Raw genomic sequence first — 23,808 nt, forward strand, 5'->3', positions numbered from 1 at the left:
AGCAGGCCTGTGTGGCCTTGGGTAAGCCCCTTGCCCTCTCTGGGCCACCGTCTCTTTTGCTGGCAAATGAACACAGCGAAACTGTCAACTTTTGAGTGGTTTAGTTTCATGCAGGCCTTGAAAAGCTCTCAGAATTTTTAAAATGATTTTCCTGCATATAAAAGCAACGCGTCGCGGCCTCAGGTGGGATTGGAGCCTAAACAGAAGCCACTGCAGGTGCTTCAAACAGGAAGGGATTTAACACGGGGAAATCGGGTGCTCACAAGACAGCGGGAGGCTGGGGCAGCGGCTCTGGGCCGGGCCCTCGGGAAGGACCCAGGACGACAGCACAGAGCCACGCGCCGGGGCCCTGCTGCCTCTGAACCACGGGGCTCAGGAGCACCCAGTCCTGGCCGTGACCCGGGGTCCCAGCTCTGGAGGGACCCTAACCACCGAAGCCTGTGCCATGTCTGAGTCCAGCTCGAGGGCGTCTGGGTGACACGGCTGCCACTCTGGCCTCTGCTACGAGGACAGTTGGGGAAGCTGCCCGGCCCAGCCGTGTCCCCAGTGAGGGACGGGGAGAAATGAGAAGACACAGCAGCCAAGGGAGGAGACGCCTGCCCACCGCTCACCCTCGGGGCTCAGGTGTCACCCAGGCCTCTGCCCGCGTGTCTGCACCCCTTTTAACGCATCCAGGTCATACTGGGTCTTGTTGCCCATTTCAAAGTTCTCTGAGACACACTGTATTTCCCCAGATCATTAAAGTCTTCCAAAAGCTGATTTCTCCTTCAACGGTGGTGGGACAGCCCACTATGTACACAGCCAGCCTGCAAGCACCCCCCGCCTCGTTCTGAGCTGGGACCGTTTCTGGTTCTAATCCTCCGAAGGGTTCCCGGCAGACCCCGCTGCCTACACTGAGGAGCCTTTGTCCGCATTTTGAATTCCCATTTTCTAAAGTTTTCTCCGTTATAGGAAACTCGGAAAAGCTGGAGAAAGTCGTAAGGAAAAGGAGTGCCCTGGAGTCCCCCCGAGGGGCTCTGTACGGGGGACGTGGGCTGAGCGCAGTGCGGACGGGGAGACCCTGCGGCTTTCCCCAGGGCGGCACCCTCCTCCCCAGCGCTCTGCCAGCTGGCCTGCCTCTGCCATATGCTTGTCCCCAGACTTCCGGCCGCTTCCTTAGGACACGTTCCCAACAGCACAATGGGGTCAAAAGGTGAGAGTATTTGTGAGCAGTCTTTGGCACAGACTGCAAGTTTCCATGTTTTTTCTACCTTTTTTTCCCCAACGTTACAATAGCCAACACTCACCTAGGGCGTGTTCCGTGCTAGGCCCTGTTCCAAGAGCTTTCCTGTGAGACTCATTTAATCCTTGTAACAACCCACAGCGAGGTCAGCACCATCACTACGTCCCTTTTGCAGATGGGGAATCTGAGGCACAGAGAGGTTGAGTAACCTTCACAAGGTCACACAGCTAGCAAGTAACAGAAGTGGGATTTGAAATCGGGTTGCTGCTCTTAGCAATTCTAGGCTGCTGCCTACACATGGCCCCTGACCTTTTCAACAGGCCTGTCAGGCTCATTCTGCAGTCAGATGTACCGTCATTTCCTCAGCCTTTACCCAAGTGGTGGGTGGTTCTTCCGACTTTTTTTTTACATCGCCATCGGAGGCAGATCCAGAAAGGCCTGAAGCCTTGACAACTGGGGGAACCTGCTTTAGGAAAAACAGGAAGTTACAAATTCGAAAGGAGGCCTAGGGCCTTGGAAGGGACCAGAGCAAATATGTGGCGGTGAAACTTAAGCCCCAGTAGCACCACACTGGATCCCAAGGCACCGTTTTCCCCATAATAATTAGGAAAATTTTCCAACAGGAAAGTCGAGGGTTTTCTTGTGAACACCTTACACCCGCCCCCAGAGATTCCACCCTTCGCAGGTCACTGGGCTCGTCCCATGACGCATCCGGGACCCGGGCCATCTCCCCTCCGTCCAGGAACCCGCCTCAGGGTGGCGCCTCCCCGGGAAGCTGCCGCCAGCAGGGCGCCACTTCAGCTTGCAAACCGTTTAACTAGACTTCGGCGGTTTTTTAATTCCACTGTAAAATCTAAACATGAAATGTAATTTATGTGCAATAAACGCACAAATGTGTCTGCTCCCACCCCGTTTTTTACACACGTGGGAACGGGCACACGTCCCCAGGCAACGAAGCGGCGAGAACTTGCTGAGGACTCTGCCTCCCGCCCAGGTGCGGGACGTGCCCTTGAGCAGCTGTGACGCTCCCGCCCCAGGTACCGACACATTGGATGCCATCTCCGGGCATGAAGAGTCTTCTCCCCTCTCCCAGAAGGTTCCTTCAGACTCTCCCCCCAGAGTGGACCTACCGGGGCCGAGGCCGGGTCTCAAGGCTCCTTGGCAGACACTGAGTGGCTCCGATTTTCCCCTCACCCTGCTGGCTCCTGTCCTCTGTTCCCTCCATCCCACACACACACACAAAGCTGTTTTCTCGTCTGCACAACGTTCCTTTTTATTTCTAAGATGAGAGAGGGGAAGGAGCAGTTCCTTAAAGTCATGATGTTTCACGGGATGTGGTGGGGGAAAGGGCTGACGTTAGTCTCTCCCTTCATCCATTTCTTCTATAAACTGCTTGCTCTCCTTTGATAAAGTCTTGTCCTGAAGAAACCTTCCCCAAGGCCATAATGAGAAAATGGACAAAGACTAACAGAAAACTAAAAACGCTGAACATTTCTGTCTGAGAAAAGATACCACAAACAAGGTCTAAAGGAATGTTTCCAACATGTACGGCAGACTCTAGAGCCATAATAAATAAAGAGCTCCTGCAAGTAAACAAGAAAATGACAGCCCAGGAGGAAAATGGTGAAAAGGTTTGAAACAGCACCAAAGAGGAAACAGGCAGTGATATGAAGAGACGCTCAACCTCAGCAGTAACCAGGCACAATAAAATAAAGACAGCGAGATCACGCAGGAGCAAAGCTACGAGCAAACTAGTGGGCTCCTAGGCTGCAGAAGGCAGAAATCAGCACAACCTACGAGAACAATTTCGCTGAATTCATCCAATAACCTTGTAGACATACTTCCCCTTTAGCCCAGAGGATTCACTTGCAGGTATTTGTCCCACAGACACATGTGACCCAGCACGTGGACAGATACCCCTCCTTTCCCACCTCACTGGGAGGAGCTGCAGGGCCCAGGGGAGTGGATTATGGCCTGCTCACGTGGAAGTCTATGCAGCTGGGAAAAAGAGGGAGGGGGAACTCTGCACCTCCACAGAAAGTTCTCCAAAATGCCCTGAGAAACAGGTTAGAGAACCACGAACGGAATGATTCTATCCAGAAAAGAGAAAAATCACAACAATTCCACTTTCACATGTATGTGTTTGTAACTTAACAGAATCACGTGTGGAACAGAGCAGACTTGCTCACACCAACACGCACGGCCCCCGCTCCGCCCAGGAGGAGTGTGTCTGAATGTAGGGCAAAGGTCACGGGTGACACGCACCCCTTTTTTGCTATCTTTACGCACCATATCAGTGGCTTACGGTGACAACAGACTTCTATATAACTTGTAGAACAAGGTTTAAACGTTTTTAATGGAGTCACAGGAGCGGAGGAGAGGAAAGTCAGCCCTCTGTGTCGCCTTCGGTCTCCTGCCTCGCGATGGGGTACGCCCACCCCCTCGCCCAGCTGTCGTGAGGGCTCATGAGGGCCTCCATCGGCCTAAAGGCCCAGCAGGCACTCGGCCAACCTGAGCTGCGGCCACACCCATGTGACACAGCTGGACCCAAGATGTGCCTCCCGCTCCCTGGGGCCAGGAGCAGGCTCCTCCCCCTGCCGGACACGCAGGCGAGGACCCTGGCCTCGCTCCCCCGACCCTGGTCAGCCCGCAGGCCATCGCTCCACACTCTTCCAGACGCTGCTCACTCCTGGGATGCTGGACGGCCCCGCAACCCCCCGGTTCTCACAGGCCTTGTTGGAATGTCCTGGTACCCATGTCCTCCTGCGCTAGAGGGGGACAGACAGACAGAAGCTGCCCGCAGAGGCAGACGAGGCACACGCAGGCTCGAGGTGGGGGTCAGGGGGGCTTTATTGAGGGGTGGGGGCTCCAGCATGGCGCAGCGGCTATAACCTGGGGACAGAGAAGGGGCTGAGGACGCACGAGGGTGGAGGGGGCCCCGCGTCCTTGCTCGCTGGACCCCGCCCTCTGGTTCCGGCCCTTCCGTTTCCACTCTGGGCGCAGGTGCTGCTGGTGAGCTGACTGTCTCCCGGGCCTGGCCGGGGGCGCATCACTCAACCACTGGCCAGTTACCAGGTTGGGGATGGACCCCAGGCCCCGGCGGCCACCACCACGGAGGAGAAGGGTAGCGCCACTCACTGGATCTCGCGGAAGGCCCGCTTCTCCACGAGCTTCACCTTGTACTTGCGCTTGAACCTGGAGCAGGAAGAGAGCGCGGCCGGTGAGCAGGACGCCAGGCGCAGGGAGGGCGCTGGCTCCCCCAACCCCCACCCCCGGCAGCCCGGCCCTCACTTGGCTCGCTCCCGAGGCTCGATCATGTTCCTCTTCTGGAAGCTCTTGAACCGGTCACGGAGAATGTTGCCCTCGGGCTGTGGGACAGAGAGACGGGGAGGCCTCAGCGGGGGCCGTGCAGAAACCCGGGGGGGCAGCCAAGGCTCGGCCTGGCCCTGAGCTCATGGGGTGATGGGCACTGACCCACAAGCTGCCCCTGACCCTGGATGTGGAACAATCAAGAGGAAGGCTGGCGAACAAGTGGAAAAGACCAGCCAGGCAGTGGGAGTGGCGAGGGCAAAGACCAGGGGTCAGAGGAGGAAGGGCCATCGGTCGGCCCACTGATGACGCACAGGAAACCAGAGCACACAGGGCCCGGGCTGGGTCAGAAGCAGGGCTTCCTCCTAGGGCACTGGGGAGCCATGGCAGGTCTGACTGAGCAAGAGAGGGAGAGTGTCCACTCTGAGCTTCAGGGAGACCCCAGGGACTACAACGGGACCTAACTGGGAGGACAGGCCTTCTGAGAGCCACAGGCTCAAACTGTCACCCGGCCCCACCTCTGGGGACCCCCGTGCCCTCAGTCCCCGGGCATCAGCCCAACTGGCCCAGCCCGGGGCAGCCACGATGTCGCCCACAGCCCCTGGGGGCACGGGGAGCAAGGATGAGTGTCATCCTCAGGCACGGGGGTCTCCCCGACAGCACCCAGCGCCCCAAGTGGAAAAGTACCTTCAGGGTCCTGAGCGACCCTGATAGCTCCGAGCTGAGCTGCACGTCGATGTCGGGGGCCTGGTACCTGGAGACACGGGGACAGGCGGGCCGGGGTCAGCAAAGGTGGGGAGCACCGGGACGGGGAGTGGGCCCACCCAGCCTGCCCGGAGCCCCGGCCCGCGCCTCACTTGAGCCGCCCCAGCCTGCGGGGCCGGTCCGCCTCAGCCAGCCGCCGGGCCCTCCGCTGCTCCCGCCGCCGTGCCAGCTCGGCCAGCCGCCGCGCCACCTGCACCTTGATCCCACGCAACCTGAAGAGCTCCTGGTGTCGCAGCCGGGCAGTCCGCACCGCAGCTTGCTGCACCCGCTGGGAGACAGGTGGGGTCAGGGGCCAGCCCCAGGGGCCCCTCCACAGCCACCTCCACCTGGAGACCCTTCCCGGCCACCAGATCCCAGGTCACAACCCGCCGACTGCTGGAGCATCTGCACAGCTGTTCTCGGAAATGACCTTCCCCACCCACACCTCCGGGGGCTGAGGTCCATCCACCCCCCACCCCCACCCATCCCCCCCACCCACCCCCCCAAATACGGGGCAGCGGAGACTTGATTTAGCAGGTTCCCTGACACGTCCTCGGAGCCCAGAGCTCAGGGAACAGGTGTCGGCTGACGAGGCAGCTGCGAGAACCCCAAACGGCACGAGAAATCAGGCTGCGGGGGCCGGCAGAGCACACCAGACCCCACGGTGCTCACCAGGGTCCGTGCAGCCTTCTCCCGCCGCCGCTGCTGCTCCGTCTTCTTCTCCGAGGCAGCCGGGCGGCTGGGGACAGGCGAGGCCTCGGCTCCTCCGGGCTCGGCTCCTCCGGCCCCCGCTCCCTCCTCCCGGCCTTCGCCCGGCTCCTCCTCCCCATCCGACTCCTCCAGCAGCCCCTGGCACAGCTCCTGGAAGGCCGACTCCTGTGGGCCAGAGGGAGTCAGGGCCGGGGGGCAGGGCAGGGCAGGGGGGAGCGGGAGGGTGGGCAGGGGCTCACCGGGGTGGCGGCCTGCTCGGCGGGGGGCAGGGCCAGCTGCCGCTCCAGCTTCTCCGCCTCCTTCTGCCGCTGCAGCTCCACCTCGTGGGCCGCCCAGAGCAGGGTCTGGAGGAGGCAGGGGTGCGGTGAGGCCCGGGCACCCCTCCCCCACACCTCCTGGCAGCAGCCACAGGGAGCTTTCTCATCCTTAACCTCACGTCTGCTCCACCTCTCTGGGAACCTGTGCCCCCAAACAGCAGGGGCTTTGTCCCTTCTGTTCACAACACCTGTACTCAAAAGATGTCTGTGAAACGAACAGTGATTCTCACAGCTAGCTTTTCCTGTTGCTAAACTATCTTAGCTCTCGGATAAATCCCACGGAGTCCCAGGGTTTACCTGCTAACAGTCCGTTAAGGCCTTTTGCGTTTTTGTCCTGTGGACTTCCCAAAGGTGACACAGTCTTGCCTACCCCTGGGCCTTTGCACATCCTCTAGCTCTGCCTAGAACACTGGTTCCCCTCTTCCCACAGTAACCTCCTCCCCAGCCTTCAGTCTCGGCTCTGATGTCCCCTCCTACAGGAAGTCATCCCTGATCCTCAAGCCTGGGTTTGATGATCCCCTCGAGGTCCCCCATCCCTGTCCTGCTCTCTCTGGGTCATCACTGTCTAAAAACAAGTGTGTCTCCCCGCCAAACCACGGGCACCAAGAGGGCAGGCCCAGGGCTGTCTTGGTCACTGCCAAGTCCCCAGCACCAGGCAGGCATGGAGGAAGGCCTGGTGAGGACGTGCCAACCAAGCAGTCAGGGGACAACCGAGGAGAAGCCTGTGCAGGGCTGCGCACCTGGTGGTCCTCGAAGGATGGGTTGTAGGAGGCTCCGGCCGGGGTCACCTCAACAGCAGGCACCTGGGAGGGCTTGGCATGGAGATGCGGCGGCCGCTGGGGGAGGACAGGACAGGGCAGCGTGAGGCCCAGGAGGTGAGAGAGGCCTCCACACGGCCCACAGCCTTTGAGCTGGGAGGCGCCTGGGGATCCGGCGCCTGGGGCCACAGACATGTGGAACCCCGGGAGCCGCACCCCAGGATGAGCAAGCCCCCCCGATGTAGGGGCTCTGCCCGCCTTTCTTGAGAGGAGGCCCTGGGACCCCACAGCTGGAAGGGGCGACATTTACAAAAACAAATGGGACAGCAGGCCTTAAACTTAGCCACGTCCGTCTGTCACTGAAACCTACGGTGCTGGGCAGAGGAACGAGGTTCCCTCGGTCTGTCAGTGCAGCGCACGGCCGAGAGACCCTGAAGGCGCAGCCCCCGATCCCCGGGGGTGTCTGTGAGCAACACAGCGCCCCAGGCCCACCTGCATCTGAACAGACCCCAGGGACGCGAGGGCACGCGGGCCGACAGCACCACCTGGTCGGCCTCCAGCCCAGCAGAGGCCCCCAGACTCCAGCAGAAGCCTGGGGGCCAGAGGACGCCCCCCCGCCCCCATCCCCTCCCTGCCCCCAAGCGCCCCCCAGCCCTGGAGCTCCTGCCCGAGGCTTGTGTCTTGGGCTATCCCCCCCCACGCCGGTGCGCCCACCCCGTCAACCCCAGCTCCTCAGAACTGCCTCCACCTCCCTCCGCTCTCCTGGGCAAAACCGCTCGCTCAGGACAGGACGGCGGAACGAGCACTCACTGCCCGGCTCCCACTCGCATCCTTGGTCCCGGGATAGCCGGGCTCTGCGACCAAGGCCCTGCGGCCTGAAGGCAGAGGCGTCCCCGCTGCCCCCAGCCCCTCCTCCTCTGACCACCACCCCAGGACACTCTCCTGCCGCGCTCTCACCTTCACGCCTTTCTTCTTGGTCTGCTCCAGGAAAAAGGGGTCCTGGCCAGCCAAGGGGCGCTCCAGAGGGTCTGTGGGGGCAGCAAGGGGCGGCTGCTGGGGGCTTTCCAGCGTGGGAAAACGCTGGGGCCCTGAGGGCTCCCTCGACCCCTCCTCCCTTCATAAACACGGCACTGAAGCATAGGCGAGAGGAGGACTGAGTCTCAGACCCCGAGGGACTTTAAATGGCAGGCACAAGAGCACCTGGACGGGTCCAGAAAGCAGAAGAGACCCAAGCCTGGGGGCAGGAGTCAGCCCTCAGGAAAGGGAGGACGAATAAGAAGAGGACACGACCTCGAGACGCCCAAGGTGCTGAAGACGGTCAAAGCAACACCCACAGGGCTCCTCACTTAGACACGATGCTGTGGTGCAATGCACAACCTGCACAACAGTGCATGGCAGCCAAGTCCCCACTCAAGAAGCGATAACATGGGTACTCACTGTCTTTGGCCCAGAGATCGTAGAAGGGCCGCTCAATGGTGTCCTGAGGCCCTGGCTTGACCCTGGCCGCTGGAGGGTTGCGGAGCCGCGCCTGGGCCCTGCGCACCTCCCGGGGCAGCTCGCCCTGCTTCGCCAGCTTCTCCCATAGCTGCTCCTTCCGCTTGAGCTTCTTGGCGTTGGGGACCTGGTGGGCGAGGATGCTGGGTCGGGGAGAAGGGGCACAGGTGACGCGGGTGAGGCAGAGGCCCGAGAAGGGGCCCGGCTCCTCCCACAGCATCTCCTCGCCCAGGCGCCCTCCACAAGACAAACTTTCTAGGGCTTCTCCTCCTCTCTCTGTCCAGTGCTCGAGACCAGCTCCCCAGGTCTGTCTCCAGCCTGGACCCCTCCTGAGCCCCAGACTCAACAACACGACGGCCTCTGGGGCCCTCGCCCTGGACGTCTCCCAGGCACTGCACAGACCCCCTCAAAGCCGACCTGAGCATCGCTCCCAAAGCCACGCCTCCTCCTCATCCCCATCTCGGGGTGACCCTGCTGTGCACCCCGTCACGCACCCTCCTCCTTCAGGACTCAGTCACCGAGCCAGCTGGATCCACCTCCCGCCTGTGGCTCCCATCATCGCTCCTCTCCACCCCCATCGGATCCAGGCCCCACCCTCGCCGGCTCAGCACTGGCCCCCGCCCCACTCCCTGCAACCCGCTCTCCAAAGCCCAAATCTTACCCATCCCTGGCCTCCGGGCACCCTCACCTATCTCCCTCCATCCCCAGGAACTACCTTAGGGCCAGGAAGAGGGTGGAAGCTGCTGCAGAGAAAGGCAGAGGCCAGACCCAGCAGGAAAGCGGCGGCCGGGGCGGGACACTCACTCTTTGGGGGCAGGGACCTTGGAGGTGTTCTCCAGGAGGAGGTCCACGCGAAGGGGCTTCTTGAGAAGCAGTGACCTCCTCTGGCCTTTGGTCCTCTTCTCGTTCAGCTCTGGAGCGGAAGAGAGGAGGAGAGAAATCAAGGTCTCAGGCCGCCTCACTTCCCACTCTCCTCATTTCCGCTCCACTGGAGCCCTCAGACTCGCATCCCAGCGGCCGACCTGGAGGTCCTGAAAGAGGCCCCCAAGCTCTGACCACCCACCACCACAGCCATTTCCTGGGCCAGCCGGGGACACAGAGGGCGTCAGGCCCACAGCCCTGCACCCAGGGGCCTTCCAGATGAGGCAGGGCGACGGCCACAGCACCAGTAACGCCAACAAGCAGGCGGGAGGCCAGGGAGCCGGACTCGGGGCCCAGGACGACCGAGTCTCAGCACAAGGGGGTTTGCTGCCTGTTACTCCTAAAGCAAAACAGCAAAAGGCGCTCTAGGACAAGACGCACCGGGACAGAAGCGACATCCCTGCGTTTACTGCGGGGCCTCGAGAAAGTGACTTTGCCCCTCCGTGCTTCCAAGATAAAAAGGTTAATGCCTCTCTCGTGAGGTTGTGCAGACAGACGTATGTCTTCCAAGAACACAAAGCACAGTGATGAGCCGTAAAACGGCACAACCACGACGATTTTTCTACTCTGCTTTCCTTACCTAAGTAGGACCTATAAACTGCCTCTCCTGCCCCAAAGAGACTTCCTCCCAGCCAGAGCCGGCCTCCACTGCGTCCTCACCTGTTCAGGGCGGGTCCCCGACTCACCCTTCTGTTCCCACCCCAGATCCACTCGCTTCTGTGAAAACCACCTTCCTCAAGAACCCTGTCTTACCCGCTCCCTCAGTCTCCTGCACCTCAGAGCGGGTCCTTTCTACTTCTTCTGCTCACTGAAACGGGTCCTCCTGTTTTGATTACAACAGACCCCTTGAAAGACGACACACTTGCTCAGGAAGGGTGTCCTGCCGTCTTGAGATCAAAGCGGACCCCTCAGCTTGCCTTCCTGTCCCAGCAGATCGCCTCCTCTTAGTCTGTTTTTCCTACGTTGACGGAAGCCCTATTACTCACTAAAGCCCTCCCTCACTCACTCCTCCTCTGTTCGTTTCAGGTGCCAACCCTGCATCTCGGCAAATTAAGGCAAAGAGACAAAGACGAGTTTTTCACCTACTGGTGAAACTGGAATCTATTGTTCTTATTAACCAAAGCACACCTGACTCCTTACCAGCGGGTCCTTGACTTGCTTTTCTGCAAATTACCGGGAAACTCTCTAACTTATGTCTAACCTACTCATCAAGGTAGACTACTGCTGGCTTTTCTGTGCATCCAGATCTCTGACACCTCAAAAGGAAATGTGACGTCTTTCAGTTAGTCTCCAGCTTGCTTTCTGTTCCTTCCCGATCCTCCTGTTCAAAGACCCTTTTTAGCAAATGTTCGCTACTCAAGCCGTGCCATTAACACAGATCCCCTCAAAGACTGAGAGGAGCTAGATAAGGACCGATCACCGCCAGGCACCCTCCCGCCAAAGGCCCTGCCTCACCTTTTCTCTTGGGACCGGTGTCCACGAAGAAGAGTTCTTCATCCGGGGCCTCTGATACCAAGCCACTGGGATACGGAGATGAAGAACGTCAGCCAGGGATGTTGGGAAGGGCGGGTTAAGCTTTCAGAGCCGGCTTTCATCTGATGCTCATTCGAGCACCCTCTTCCCGCCATGGCCTCCTGCAGGCTAAGGCCCCTCCCTCCAGTCTACAGGACTGAAAACGCACTAAGCTAGAGGGCGTGCATGGAACGGACTGATGCTGAACACATTCGTTGTTTAATTGAATTCTAACTTATCCAGACATCTTGGATCTGGAGACCCCACCAAGCCCCCAGCCTCCCACCCAGATCCCCCAACGCATCTTCCCGGCTGATCCCGCGTGCCCGGTAAGAGATGCTCCCAGCCTCCCGGAAGTCCTCCCTCAGCACGCTCGGCCCCGCCCCTGGCCGCACAGAAGGCGGCCCAGCCGCCGGAAGTCCCGCCCCACGCACCCGCTCGTGCGCTCCTGCAGCCGCACGTCCTCCAGGAACTGGTCCACCTCTAGCCCCAGCGGCTCCTGAGCGAGCCTCCGCCAGCCCCGCTTCTTATTTTGGGGGCCTCGCCGCCGCCGCCTCAGCGCCGGGTCCACCGACGTGGGCCGCAGCCCCAAGAAGCCCGAATCGGCCTCGCTTTTTGAGGCGCGCCTCCCGCTACCGCCGCTGCTTCCTGCCGCCATCTTGTTAGAGGAAGAAGTCCGACCGCAGGCGTCCCGGAAGCCGTTTCGGGGCATGCGCGCGCACATCTCCCGCCCCTTCCCGTGACGTATTTCCGGTGACCGCCATCTTGGTATAGGGCGGGGAGGCGGCTATCCTGATAGAGGGTAAATGGCGCCTCCCTCCGTTGCAGATTCGTGGCGGCCGCGGGTTGCAGGTTTTCGGCAAAACAATTCCCGGCCGCCCAGGAATATTTGTTTAATGTGAACATTATTATTTATTTATTATTTGCCTATTTTTTTATCGCAGTCCATTGGCTTATAACGTTACATAAATTCCACGTGTACAGCATCCTATTTTGACCTCGGTCTGGGCTGCATCGCGTTCACCACCGAAGTCAGGCTGACCTCCGTCACCATGCACACGCGCCCCCTGCTCATGATTATTTTTGAATCCAGGTTTCCTAAAAAAAAGGCAGCCTGAGCCGTCAGTGGCAGATTCGGCACGAAGCGCGTTCCCATCTCAGGACGTTGGGAGCCCCCCCCGTGTCCCCGATCCCAGGATCTGGGAAATCCGAGCTCTTTGGGGACGTCGAGGGTGGAAGCACAGAACGTGACGTGCGAGGGTGTTAGGAACCCGCACTGGTTAGGACCCTGGAAGCGCAGGCGCGGGAGGGCGCGTCTCGGGCAAGCTCCTTGGCTGTGCCTCAGTTTCCTCCTCTGTCAGTGGGGATAGGGGTACCCCCGCCTCGTAGATGATTGAGAAGGTTCAACGAGGGGATGGACGTAAAGCGCTTCAGACGGCGCTTGGCATCCAACGCTTCGCTGTTGTCCTCGCCCCCCATCGACTCGGTGGTCCCCGTTACAAATAAGGATGGAAACTCCGAGCCAGCAGCCCGGGGGACCCATCCGCGGGGACCCAGGGCCTCATAAATGACGTGCTCCGCTCAGAAAGCGGAAAGGCACAGAGAGGGAAGGCGCTCCGCGGGGGGGTCCCACAGCGCACCTCGCGCAGAGCATCGGAAACTGACGCCCTGGAGACCCGGGCACCGAACACCTGGGACCAGGGACTCGGCGACCAGCAGCCGTGGTCCTCGAGTGGCCGCCAGGAGGCGCCGGGAGCCGCGGGCCGGGAGGCGCCGGGGGTGTGGGGCTGGGCGCGGGGCGGCGGGCGCGCGCGTGCGCACACGAGCTGGTCCTCGGCGCCCGTCCCCGCCTCCCCGGGAGTCGGCCCCGGGGGAGCGTGTCCGCTTGGGGTGCCCGGCTGGGTGGGCGCAGGAGGGCGCGCGCGCACGACCCCGCGCGCCCCCAGGGCTTGGTTCCCAGGACCCCGCGGCGGGCGGCGCGAGGGAGGGATGTCCCGGAGGGGGGGCCCCGGAGTCACTCTTCTTCGGAAAATATGTCGGTCTGGCCCCCAGCCCAGGCTTGAGTCATCGGGCCCCGCTGCACTGAGTCACGGCCTCCACCCCCGCCCCTGGGAGCTGGGAGGGGACCCCCCCCACCCCGACACTGAAGTCCTGGCCAGGATTCTCCGGCCCCAGGGGGGCAGCGATCCCGTCCCCCACAGCCCAGCCCGAGACAGCCGACTCCCACCAAGAAAGCAGCCTTGGCCTTTATTCGCTCCTTGGGGACGCTCTGCTTTTCACGGGGTCCCCCACCCTGGCATGGGGGGCGGGGGGGGGACGGCGAGCGTGGGAATCCCGGTGAGCACCCTGGAGGGGGAGTCGTTCCGCACCTCCTGCCCTCCTCCCCATCTTTCCCATCGGGTGCTCCACCAGGGTCAAGCACTCACGTGTGGGGAAGGCAGGAGAGAGTGGGGGGCGGGGCGGGGGTGAGAGGTCCCTGGCGGGTGGGGGTGGGGCTGTAGCACCAAGAGCCCCTCCTCCCCCCCCCCCCACGACAGCCCTGAAAAGGACACTGAAATGAAGCCCCGGGGGCCTCTGAATCCGGGACGGGCTCCGCTGCGATGGGGCCGGACGGCGGGCAGAGGCCGTGCGCAGCCGTGTAAAACTCGGACCACCAGCTGGGGGGCGGGGGGCAGGCCGGGCTCGCAATCCCGGGCAGTGGGGCGAGGACAGAAAGACCTCCGCGTGGGCACCGTGCGGGAGGAGCCAGGAGCGAAGGGGCTGTTCCGTCTGCGAAGGATCCTTTTTAAAGAAAGGGGTGTGGCCAGAGCTAGGGGGAGGGTCCCATGGGGGGGGGGGTCCCTGTGCGGAAGTAGCAAGTTGTGTCTCCCCTCTGAGCCCCTGGTGGTCCCGAGACCTGAGGATGTGATGGGGGTGGGGTGATGGGGTGGGACAAGGGGCCTGGCTGTCAGTCACCTCAGCCCAGTGGCCGCTCACTTATGGGGAACAGGCGAGGGGTCCTGCCCAGAATCGGGGAGCAGACTGGTTAGGGCCCAGTGTGTGTGTGTCTGTGTGGTTGTGTGGCTGTTATGTCCTGAGGATGTCAGCTCGTGAGGGCAGACGTCGGTGTCTCTCTTGCTCTCTGCTGTAATCCCAGTGCCCAGAATGAACCCCCGGACATCGGAACACAGTCAGTGCTCAATAAATACTTGAATGGCTGCCTCGGTGTGTGTATGTGTGTGTGTTAGTGTCGGTGTGACGTGCCTAAGCGTCGGTGCGGGTAGAGGTGTGACAGGCGGGCAGAGAAGCCTGGCCCCTCCCCTGGTCCCCACTGTCAGGCAGTGGGGGGCGGAGAGACCCCGGTCCCCACAGCTGGGAAGGAGGGCAGGGAGGGTGCATGTGGGCCGGGGTGGGGTGTGCGTGCAGCAGACTGGCGCTGGGGAGCCACAGCAGGGCGAGGAGGAGAGAGGGCCGGCGGGCAGGGGCCGGCTCACTCGGCCGAGCCCTTGTGGCGGCGTTTGGAGGGGGGCACGAGGCGGCGGGGCAGGTTGGTGGGCAGCCCGTGGCCCTCCAGCTTGGCCTCGATGAGGTGGCTGGCCAGGGCGAACTCCTCGTCGTCCAGCATGCCGTCCCGGTCGACGTCGCTCAGCTTCCAGATGCGCCCGAGCACCGAGTTGGGGAGCTTGGTCCCCACCATCCAGGTCTTGGCCTTGGTGCCGCTCAGCTTGCCGTCGGCCGGCGCCAGGTTGTAGAAGATCTCGTCGTATTTGGACTTGTCCTTGGTCACCACCCACTCGGCCTCGTCGTCCGAGCCCTCCTCGCCATCCTCCAGGGCCTCGTCGGGCCCCCGCTCCACGAACGGGCCCATGTGGGTGCCCTCGAACGCGCCACCCTGCACGCCCGCCTCGGTGCTCTCCAGCTCCTCCTGCCGCAGCAGGGGCATCAGCTTGGCAATGTCGTGCGTCAGCATCTCGTCCAGCGCCTCCAGCAGCTTCGGCTTCAGCGAGTGGAACTTGGTGAAGTCGTGAGCCATCAGCAGCTCCTACGGGGGCAGGCAGGAGACGGGGGCACCCAGAGGTCAGGGGGCACCGTCCCTGAGGCCCTCCGGCCCCCTGGCACCCCCGGGGACACTTGGCCAGCTCTGGTGGCAGCTCTTTCCCGAGGGGGTGGAAGTATTTGAATATATGCACGACCCATTCTGCTTGGGCACCCACCACTCAGAACGGACTTGGGCAATAGGGTCCTGAGGCCCTCCCACCTGGCTGGGCGTGCCCCCAGAATCACACGACAGTGGTGAGGTCAGGGGCCCTCTGATGACTCAGAGCCACAGTTGTTTCCCAGCTGAAAGGATTTCAGTGATTTTTTTTTTTTTTTTTTTTTGCTGAGGAAGATTGGCCCTGAGCTAACTAACAGCTGTGCCCATCTTCCTCTATTTTGTATGTAGGACGCCACCACAGCATGGCTGATGAGTGCAGTAGGTCCACACCCAGGATCCAAACCTGTGAACCCTGGGCCACCAAAGTGGAGTGCACAAACTTAACCACTAGGCAACCCGGCCAGCCCCATGGATTTCAGTATTTTGACATCAGCCACAGCTTTACCAGAGCACACCCGGCGGCCCTCAGCCCTGCCCATCCTCTAAGGCACCCCAGCCGCCCAGCCAGCACCCCGACTATTATGCAACTTAGAGAAATTTTAGTTCCTGCTGTGGCGTTAGCTCTGTCACCCCACCACACAGAAACAGCTAAGGGGCTGGCTACCAAATGTGCAGCTTAGGTTTGGGATGGCCAGACCGTTAGGAGACCCTGGGATCCACCCCACCCCAAGAAGTCGTCTTGTGCTAGAGCAGCTGTGGGGCCAGGTTTGTGGTCTCACTGCATCTCGCACGGGCACCTCCGAGTCACCTGCACCGGGAGAGTTGCAGCAAAGACCGACCCATTTCGTGGCACCACATTAAATTCCAGAGCCGAGGCGGAGGGGTCCGCTGATGGGGACAGATAGGGGCGGGGGTGTGATGGTGAAGAGCCGGAGGACTCCAGGGCCAGGCTGCTGGGGTTCTGACCCAGTTCTGCCACGTAGGAGCTGTGTGTCCTCGGGGAAGTGACTTCACCTCTCTGGGCCTGTTTCCACATTTGCTTATGAAATGGGTCGATAGCATGAGCACTCCCCCGACTTGAGGGGGTGGGAAGGGCTAAATGAATTCATCCGGATCAAGTGCTCAAGGAGCGTCCACGTGATGTCAACAGCTGCCATTTATCCAGCCCAGCGGTTCTCCACCAGGCGTGATGCTGCACCCCCGGCAGACGGGTGGCAAGCTCTAGAGACATTTCTGAATTGTCGAAACTGGGGGGTGCTACTGGCATGGAGAGGGTAGAGGCCAGGGATGCCGCCAAACATCCCGCGGGACATAGGATAGCCCCCCACGATGAAGGATCTGGCCCCAAATGTCAGTCGTGCTGAGACCTTGATCTAGAGCAGACTCGGTGCCAGGCCCCAGGCTTGCAAATGCTGGCAGCAGGGACTCTCAAGATGCCCATTTCCAGCTGAAGAAACTGAGGCTCAGAAAAGTCAGGGGACCGGCCCAGGATCATGGGGCTCGTAGACGCCAAGGGGAAATTCACCCTATAATTCCTGGGCTGGAGACATCTCAGACCCAAAGGCCACCGGCTTTGAGTGCCAGCCTAATGCAATCTCAGAGCAGAGGCTCCGCGGGGGCCGGGGGCCCGTCCCACCTCCACACCTGAGCCTGGACCTGTCCCCACGGTCATTCGGTCACTCCTGCCCTGCCCTCCTCCAGCAGCTCTTCATTTGTCCTTTGCCACCACCCCCAGACCCAGTGCGTTCCCCGCCACTGGTTAATCCGAGGCCTGGACCTGCGAGGAGCCCCCCAGGGGTCCCCCGATATCCGTCTGTTCCTTCTTCAGCTCTGCAAACCCTGACCATTACCTGAGCATCTGGCCGCCTAGAGGGAAGACTACATTTCCCAGCTTCCCTTGCAGCCAGCCATACCATGTGACTAAGTTCTGGCCAATCAGATGTCAGCACAAGTTGCAGGTGCAACTCCCGTGGCCATGTGACTAAGTTCTGGCCAATCGGATGTCAGCACAAGTTGCTGGTGCAACTCCAGAACCACCCCGTTCAAGACGGTTGCCACAGGTGGTTATTTAAACGTCAATTCGTTTTAAAATTTCAGTTTTAATGTGGCTAGAGGGCTTCCATATTGGACAGCACAACGCAGGGCATTTTCATCATTGTAGAAAGGACTATCGGAAAGCACTGTTCTAGAAAGTGCCTTTAGAGAGACCGTCCCATCAGCTTCCCTGCCCCTCTCCCCTGCCCTTCTTCCTAGCTGGAATGCAGACACAATGGCTGGAGCTCCCACAGCCATTCTGTACCATGAGGGGGGTCTTGGGACTGGAGGCGAAATAAGACAGAAGGGTCCCTGGCTCTGCAGAGCATCAAACCAGCCCTGGGCCCCTTCCGGGACTTCACAAAGGAGAGAAATGAATCTCTATGTTAACTAAGCCACAGTTATTTGGGGCTTTCTCTTCACTCCCTCATCCTAACTCACAAAACCAAACTTCCACGGAACTATTCGCAGGAGGTGCTTTCCGGAACCTGCCATCCATCTCTGCAGTTTTGGAGGCCCCATCCCAAGCCCACAGAAGCCGACTTTCCCGTCCCCCACCTCCCCCCTCTCCTCTGGGAGGCCTCCCACCTGCATCTTCTGGCAGTCAGGAAAGTCGCCGGGGGATATGTGATGTTCCAGCTGAATCTTGGCAAAGATGACGGGCAGCTTGAGGATCAGCTGCTTCTTCTTGTTCTCCTTACCAAACACGGAGGGCATCTCCTTCTTCAGGTAGCTGATGATATAGGTGTGCACCTGCGGGAGGGGAGTCCTGGCCTGAGCCCGTGTCACCATCCCCCAGAGTGGGGGGGAGCTCACTGAAAACACAGGGTGCCGGTGGTTCCCCATCCAGAGGTCCAGGCTGGGGCCTGAGAGTCTGCATTTCTAAGAGTCACAGGTGAGCTGCTCCTGCCGCTGCTGCCGTGGGTGGAAGGGCAACCTCGGCCCCTCCTGGGGCTCGAACACCCCTGCACGCCGGCCGCTTCCACATCTACAGACCAGCCCAGGCGGCTCCCGGAGCTCAAGCTGCTGAGCCGCCCGCCCCATCAGCACCCCTAGACAGCTCTTCTGACGCCCTCGGTGGATTCTGGGCCTGGCCCCCCACCGTGTCCCCCAGCTGTGCCCATCGCCGCAAGCAAACGGCATCCCCTGCCCCCCAGGAGAGGCCGGAAGGCCAGAAGTCATTCCTGGACGGATCCCCCTCTCTCCTCGGCAGCCACATCCCGTCCATCCGAGACTCCTTTGCTTTCTGCCTCCCAGGTCTCTCCCCGACGTTTTTCCTTTCGCTCCATCTCCGTGGCCATCCCTGTCCCAGCCCTCACCCTCTCTTGCCTCGGGGCCGGGGGGCGGGGGACACACCCGTCACTCCACTGGCCTCCTGGCTTCCCCTCTTGCCCTTTTCTTTGTTTCTAGGAACAAACACCAGACACCACGAGACGCTGGTCCAAAGTCTCAAATTGCCTCTTTTCAAGTTCAAAACTCCCGCCACAGCCCGCGAGGCCCCCCAGCAATTCTCAAAGTGTGGTCCGGGGAACCCCGGAGGGGTTCAGACACGCGCACAGTCAGAACCATTTTAATCATAATGCTGAGGCGCCGTCTGGCTTTTTTACTCTCATTTTCTCCAGAGCGGACGGTGGAGTTTTCAAAGGCCACAAGACACGTGATACAGCAACCCACTGAATGAAGGAGCAGATATGAGGATCCTCGGAAGCCAGACATCGAAGAGATTTGCAAAAATGGAAAACGGGGGGGGCCAGCCCCAGTGGCCTAGTGGTTAAGTTCAGCACGCTCTGCTTTGGCGGCCTGGTTCAGTTCTGGGGCGTGGACCTATACTGCTCTGTTAGCGGCCATGCTGTGCTGGTGGCCCACATACTAAAAAAAAAAAAATAGAGGAAGATTGGAACAGGTATTAGCTCACGGTGAATCTTCCTTAGCAAAAAAAAAAAAAAAAAAAAGTAAAACAGGGCCACTGTCCTCCCTAATTTTTTTTTTTTTTTTTTTTTGCTGACGAAGATTTGCCCTGAGCTGCCATTTGTGCCAGTCTTCCTCTATTTTGTATGTGGGTCACTGCCACAGTATGGCTGCCAACGAGTGGTGTAGGTCCATGCCCAGGATCCAAATCCAGGCCGCCAAAGCGGAGCACACTGAACTTAACCCCTAGGCCACGGGGCTGGCCCCCCTAATTTGTTCATTGTTTGGAAAATAGTTAATTTTGATAAAACATCTGTGACTTAGGTTAACATGTAATAGGTTTATTATTTTAAATGATCTTTTTAATATTCATTATTATCAATATTTGTTAATTAATAGAAGTTATCAATAACTCATTGATAACATTTATCACAAACAGCTACTAAATAATTCTATATTTGTTGTGGGCTAATTAATATTATGAGATAAATATTAAACATTTTCTCAGTTATAAGTCCTAACATGGTCACCATCGGCAGATGTCATCCGTGTACACACAAACCCTTTGGGGTCCTCCATAATTTGGAAGAGTGTGACGAGGTCCCAAGACTGAACGGTTTGAGAAGCACCTGACTCGGCTCCTACTGCTTCGTTTGACCTTATCTCCCCTCCAGCCTCTTCACCTCCCTTCCTTGTTTTACCAGCACGCCAACCTCCTTCTCACCGCAGGGCCTTTGCACGACCCCTCGCTGCCTGGAGCCCTGCCCTGGGCTCCCCACCCCTGGCTCCCTCAGCTTCCTCCTGATGCCGCCTCCTCACAGAGGCCAGCCCATGGGAAGCAGGTACCCCCTGCCCCCACCATCCACTTACTTTCTATCTTTACTTTTATTGTTTCGTTCACAACATTTATCGCCATCCATCGTTATCTCCTCTATCTCTTGCCTTCCCCATTCTGTCTCCTTCCACCGGAATGTGAGCTGCACGAGAGCTGGGGCTGGATCTCTCCCCTCTGTCCCCAGCGCCCGCACGATGTGCCCAGACAGCACTCAAGAAGTATTTGCAGAACAAACCAATGAGCTTGGGAGCCTTTGAGCCACAATCTCACAAGTCATCAAAAAACAAACAAACAGGGCAGAATAACGAGCATTTGTACATCCTATTTTTAAACAAGAAACTCAATACTGAAATGTATATGCTTTAATAAAAATAGAATAAATCTGGGAAAAAAAACACAAGAAACCACTCCTGGGGGCGGCCTCGAGGGAAGAGAACCTGAGAGCCGGTCGGGTCACAGGAGGGCCGGAGCACGTGTGATAGAGCATGAATGCTTTGCCATGAGACAGTCTTAAACGTTCAGTGAAAAACACTTGTTTAGTGAATCATAAGTTTAGAATGCTAAAAATTTTGGCGGTCCCCTGCCAGTTCTGAATCCTCCCACCCTCCACCACCCTGCGTCCTACAGCCACCCTGGGCTCCTTGTTCAAACACATCAGGCCTCTTCCTGCCTCAGGGCCTTTGCACGTGCTGTTCCCTCTGCTTGGTATGGTCTTCCCCCAGATCTCCACAGCTCACACCTTCCTCTCCTTCAGGTCTCTGCTCAAATATTGCCTCCTCTGGGAGGCCCTCCCTGATGTCCCTAACATAGTCCCTCCCCAGTCTCTCTTCTGCTTCATTTTTCTTCATAATGCTGATCACATACAATATACTATTATAGATTAATTTGTTTAACATCTCCTTTTCCATTAACAAGTAATTCCACAAGAAAAAAACGTTATCTGATTTGTCCCTTGCTGTATCCCCAGGGCCTAGAACAGGGCGGGAGCACGCTGTAGGCGCTCAGGAGCTGTTGGCTGACTGTCACCGAGCCACGTCAGAGAAGCTCGGTATGAAGGTTCAGGGCATCCTGGCCACTTTAGAATCAGACCCCGGCGAGACCTTGGCCTCAAGCATCCGAGCACAGCAAAATCGCCCCTTCTAGTAGCTATCATTTCAACCAAAGGGCAAAGCCAGAGGCCTCTTCCACACCCTACGTCGCACAGATGGGGAAACTGAGGCACAGAGGGGCGGTCACCAAGAGTCCAGAAAGGCCTTGTATGGTGATGGGAGAGCACGGGGCAGGGGGGAGCGGGGGACGGAAAGGGTGTGGCTGTTGTTTGATGGTTGGACCAAGTGTGGCGGATGAGGGAGGGACGCGGGGTAGGGTGGGGGCGGTGTGGCCTGGTCACAGCGCACCCCGTGTCCTGAGGGCACCAGGGGGGCAACCAGGGGGCGGGGCCCAAGGGGGCGAGGGGGCGGGGCCGGGCGGCTCCCCGGGTACCAGAAGGTGGGAGGCGGGAGGGCGCTGATGGCTTTTCCAGAGAGGAAGCGGGGGAAGGTGCCAGGAAGAGATAAGGTGGGAGGGCGGGCCGGCCGGGGCGCGGGGGCCGGGGCTCCGGGGTTTGTCCGCGTTTCCGGAGCCGCCCCCCACCCGGCGGGGGCACCAGGTGTCCGGGCCGACCCCGCCCCTCGCGCCCGCGGCCTGGGCTCCAGCCCCCGCCGCCGCCTTCGGGGTAGACAGCTGGGGAGGACCTGGGGGACAGGGGTCCGTGGGGGACGAGGGCGAGCCGGGGGGGAGACTGAGAGAGACGGGAAGACAGAGGGAGAGACAGAGAAAGGGAGAGACAGGGAGAGATGGAGAGAGACAGAGGGAGAGACAGGGAGAGATGGAGAGAGGGAGAGGGAGAGACAGAGGGAGAGATGGAAAGAGACAGGGAGAGAGGGAGACAGAGAGATGCAGAGAGACAGGGAGAGAGAGAGAGAGAGATGGGGAGAGACAGAGAGAGACAGACACAGAGAGAGATGAAAAGAGACACAGAGAGAGAGTGAGAGAGAGAATGAGGAAAGGAGAGACGGAAAGAGAAATAAATAGACAGAGAACAAGAAAAAGGTGGAAATGAGGAGACAGACAGACAGACAGTGCCGAGCCGGGCAGAGCGGGAGAGTGGCCGATGCCCAGCCTTCAGGAGCAGGCCGCCCTGGGCCGCTCCCTCCCAGGGAGGATTCCTGGGGTGGGAGTGGGGGCTCTGACTCACCCCCTCTCGCTGCTCCTTAAACCAACACCTCAGGCTCCCCCACCCCCCGTGGCCCTCTGCGCCTCGCCGCCTGCCGGGCTTCCTGCCCCACCTCCACCCTGGCAGCCTCCCCCACCAATGTTCCATTTGGCCTCCAAAATGGCTCTTAACCCAGTGCTCTCCTCCCGCTCCCCAAGGCCCCGTCCTGATCCAGGCTCCTCCTTGTTCCTCGGTCCCCAGCGTCCTCCCTGGTCTCCGGCCCCAGTCACTCACCGCCCTTGAATCCACCCTCCAGAAGCAGCCAGAGTCTGACCCTGTCCCTCCCCTGCTCTGAACCCTGGCATGGCTCCCCAGTGCCCTAAGGATGAAGCACAGGTTCCTGGCTACAGCCCCGGGGAGTCTGACTCCCACCCACCTCCCCAGCCTCAGAGTCAGTTACTTGCACTGTCTACACTGGGTTCGACACTGACGTCTGTCCTCTTCCTTGAACTGGCCAGGTTCTCATCTCCAGTCCACAAACTTGCTGGTCCCGCTGTCTAGAATCCATTCCCTTCCTCTCCGGCGCATCCTCCAGTTGGCAGCCCAGATGCCTTCTCCTCCAGGAAGCCCTCCCTGATTCCCCCTGGGCTCCCAGTCCCAGCCCTGCCCGTGCTGGGTTGTCACTGTGTGGGGATGCGTCTCTCCCCTCCCCTGGGCTGCCCTGGTCACTGCTGTGTCCCCAGGACACGCGGCACAGAGCCAGGCACAGAGATTTTGTTGAATGCGAGTGTTTGTTCCATGTCATTCATTCGATAAATATTTACTGAGCACCGAGTCTGTGCCAGGTGCTGGGGACACAGTGGTGAACAAATTCAAGGATCCCTGATTCTGCAGAGCTTAAACTCCAGGGAGACAGGCCGTGAACACAGAAACCCAATGAACGGGTGACATAAGGCCAGGCGGTAATGACCGCCATGGAGAAAACTACACAGGATAAAGGAGGACTCTCATGGGGAGTTATATTTAGACAAAGGGAGGGCAAGGAAGCTTTTCTGAAAGGTGACATTGGAGTAAAGACCTGAAGGAGGCGACAAGCAAGCCATGTGGATAGCCAGGTGGGAAGGGGGCGAGGAGGGGGAGGTTTCCAGGAAAATGAAACAGCAAGTGCAAAGGCCCTGAGGTAGGAAGGAGGAGGCAAGTGTGACGTGCAATGCATGATGGGAAGGGAGTGACAGATGGGGACCGTTTGAGGGTGAGGGTGGAAGGGGCCGACTGTGGACCTCCAGAAGGACTTGGTTTTCGTTGAGTGAGGTGGAGTCCCGGGGCAGGTTGTGAGCAGAGGCGGGACCTGACACAATGTGGTGAGTGGTAGGAGATGAAGGAAGGAAGAACAGGACAGAGAAGAGACAGGGAGATGTGGAAACAGAGGCAGGGAGAGAGACAGAAAGCCACGGTGGGGGCCCCCTCTCCACGCGGCTCCAGAACGACCCAGCCTGGAGAGGCTCTTAGCTTGGAGAGCGAACTCTCGGAGAGCTGATAAGGCGTGGCGGCTGGCGGCCAGGAGAGCAGGGGTGGAGGAGAGGCGGGAGGTGCGGCCCGCTTACTGCTCGCCTGATCCCCCCACTGCTCGCCCATGCCCGCACTGCTCACACTCATCCCCCCCACAGCTCGCCCATCCCCCATCACTGCTCACCCATCCCCCCCACTGCTCGCCCATCCCCAGCCGTTGCTCACCCATCCCCCCCACTGCTCACCATCCCCCATCACTGCTCAC

At 59.7% G+C, this 23,808-nt stretch overlaps 2 protein-coding genes and 1 non-coding gene across 3 annotated transcripts; all 3 read right to left on the minus strand.

Moving 5' to 3' along the window:
- Window positions 1–3,559: 3,559 nt before the first annotated feature.
- On the minus strand, window positions 3,560–11,715 carry NOP53 (NOP53 ribosome biogenesis factor). The gene is made up of 12 exons (XM_046682742.1): window positions 11,423–11,715; window positions 10,932–10,996; window positions 9,360–9,468; window positions 8,499–8,698; window positions 8,019–8,089; window positions 7,044–7,139; window positions 6,226–6,330; window positions 5,948–6,151; window positions 5,389–5,564; window positions 5,219–5,285; window positions 4,514–4,590; window positions 3,560–4,417 (listed from the first exon to the last, which is right to left on the minus strand). Exons 1-12 carry the CDS (start codon window positions 11,710–11,712, stop codon window positions 4,357–4,359), a joined length of 1,521 nt encoding a protein of 506 aa, XP_046538698.1. The 5' UTR covers window positions 11,713–11,715; the 3' UTR covers window positions 3,560–4,356.
- LOC124251586 (small nucleolar RNA SNORD23) lies at window positions 5,065–5,173 on the minus strand. Its single transcript, XR_006891780.1, has one exon. It is a non-coding gene; the product is annotated as a small nucleolar RNA SNORD23 (small nucleolar RNA).
- Window positions 11,716–13,209: 1,494 nt separating the features above from the next.
- Window positions 13,210–17,889, minus strand: EHD2 (EH domain containing 2). Its single transcript, XM_046682156.1, has 2 exons — window positions 17,686–17,889; window positions 13,210–15,009 (listed from the first exon to the last, which is right to left on the minus strand). The coding sequence occupies exons 1-2, from the start codon at window positions 17,887–17,889 to the stop codon at window positions 14,458–14,460; spliced, it is 756 nt and encodes a 251-aa protein (XP_046538112.1). The 3' UTR covers window positions 13,210–14,457.
- Window positions 17,890–23,808: the final 5,919 nt, after the last annotated feature.

This window comes from Equus quagga, chromosome 13 (assembly GCF_021613505.1).
Source record: "Equus quagga isolate Etosha38 chromosome 13, UCLA_HA_Equagga_1.0, whole genome shotgun sequence".
Lineage (NCBI taxonomy): Eukaryota > Metazoa > Chordata > Mammalia > Perissodactyla > Equidae > Equus > Equus quagga.

Excerpts from the sequence above, each read along its gene's own strand:
- NOP53 (XM_046682742.1), bottom strand. The coding sequence starts at position 11,712 with ATGTGCGCGCGCATGCCCCGAAACGGCTTCCGGGACGCCTGCGGTCGG. Across the intron at positions 9,469-10,931 it reads CACCGGTCCCAAGAGAAAAG|AGCTGAACGAGAAGAGGACC; the intron begins GTGAGGCAGGGC and ends CTTCCGCTCCAG. Across the intron at positions 6,152-6,225 it reads CCGAGCAGGCCGCCACCCCG|GAGTCGGCCTTCCAGGAGCT; the intron begins GTGAGCCCCTGC and ends TCTGGCCCACAG.
- EHD2 (XM_046682156.1), bottom strand. The coding sequence starts at position 17,889 with ATGGTGACACGGGCTCAGGCCAGGACTCCCCTCCCGCAGGTGCACACC. Across the intron at positions 15,010-17,685 it reads CTGACTGCCAGAAGATGCAG|GAGCTGCTGATGGCTCACGA; the intron begins GTGGGAGGCCTC and ends CTGCCCCCGTAG.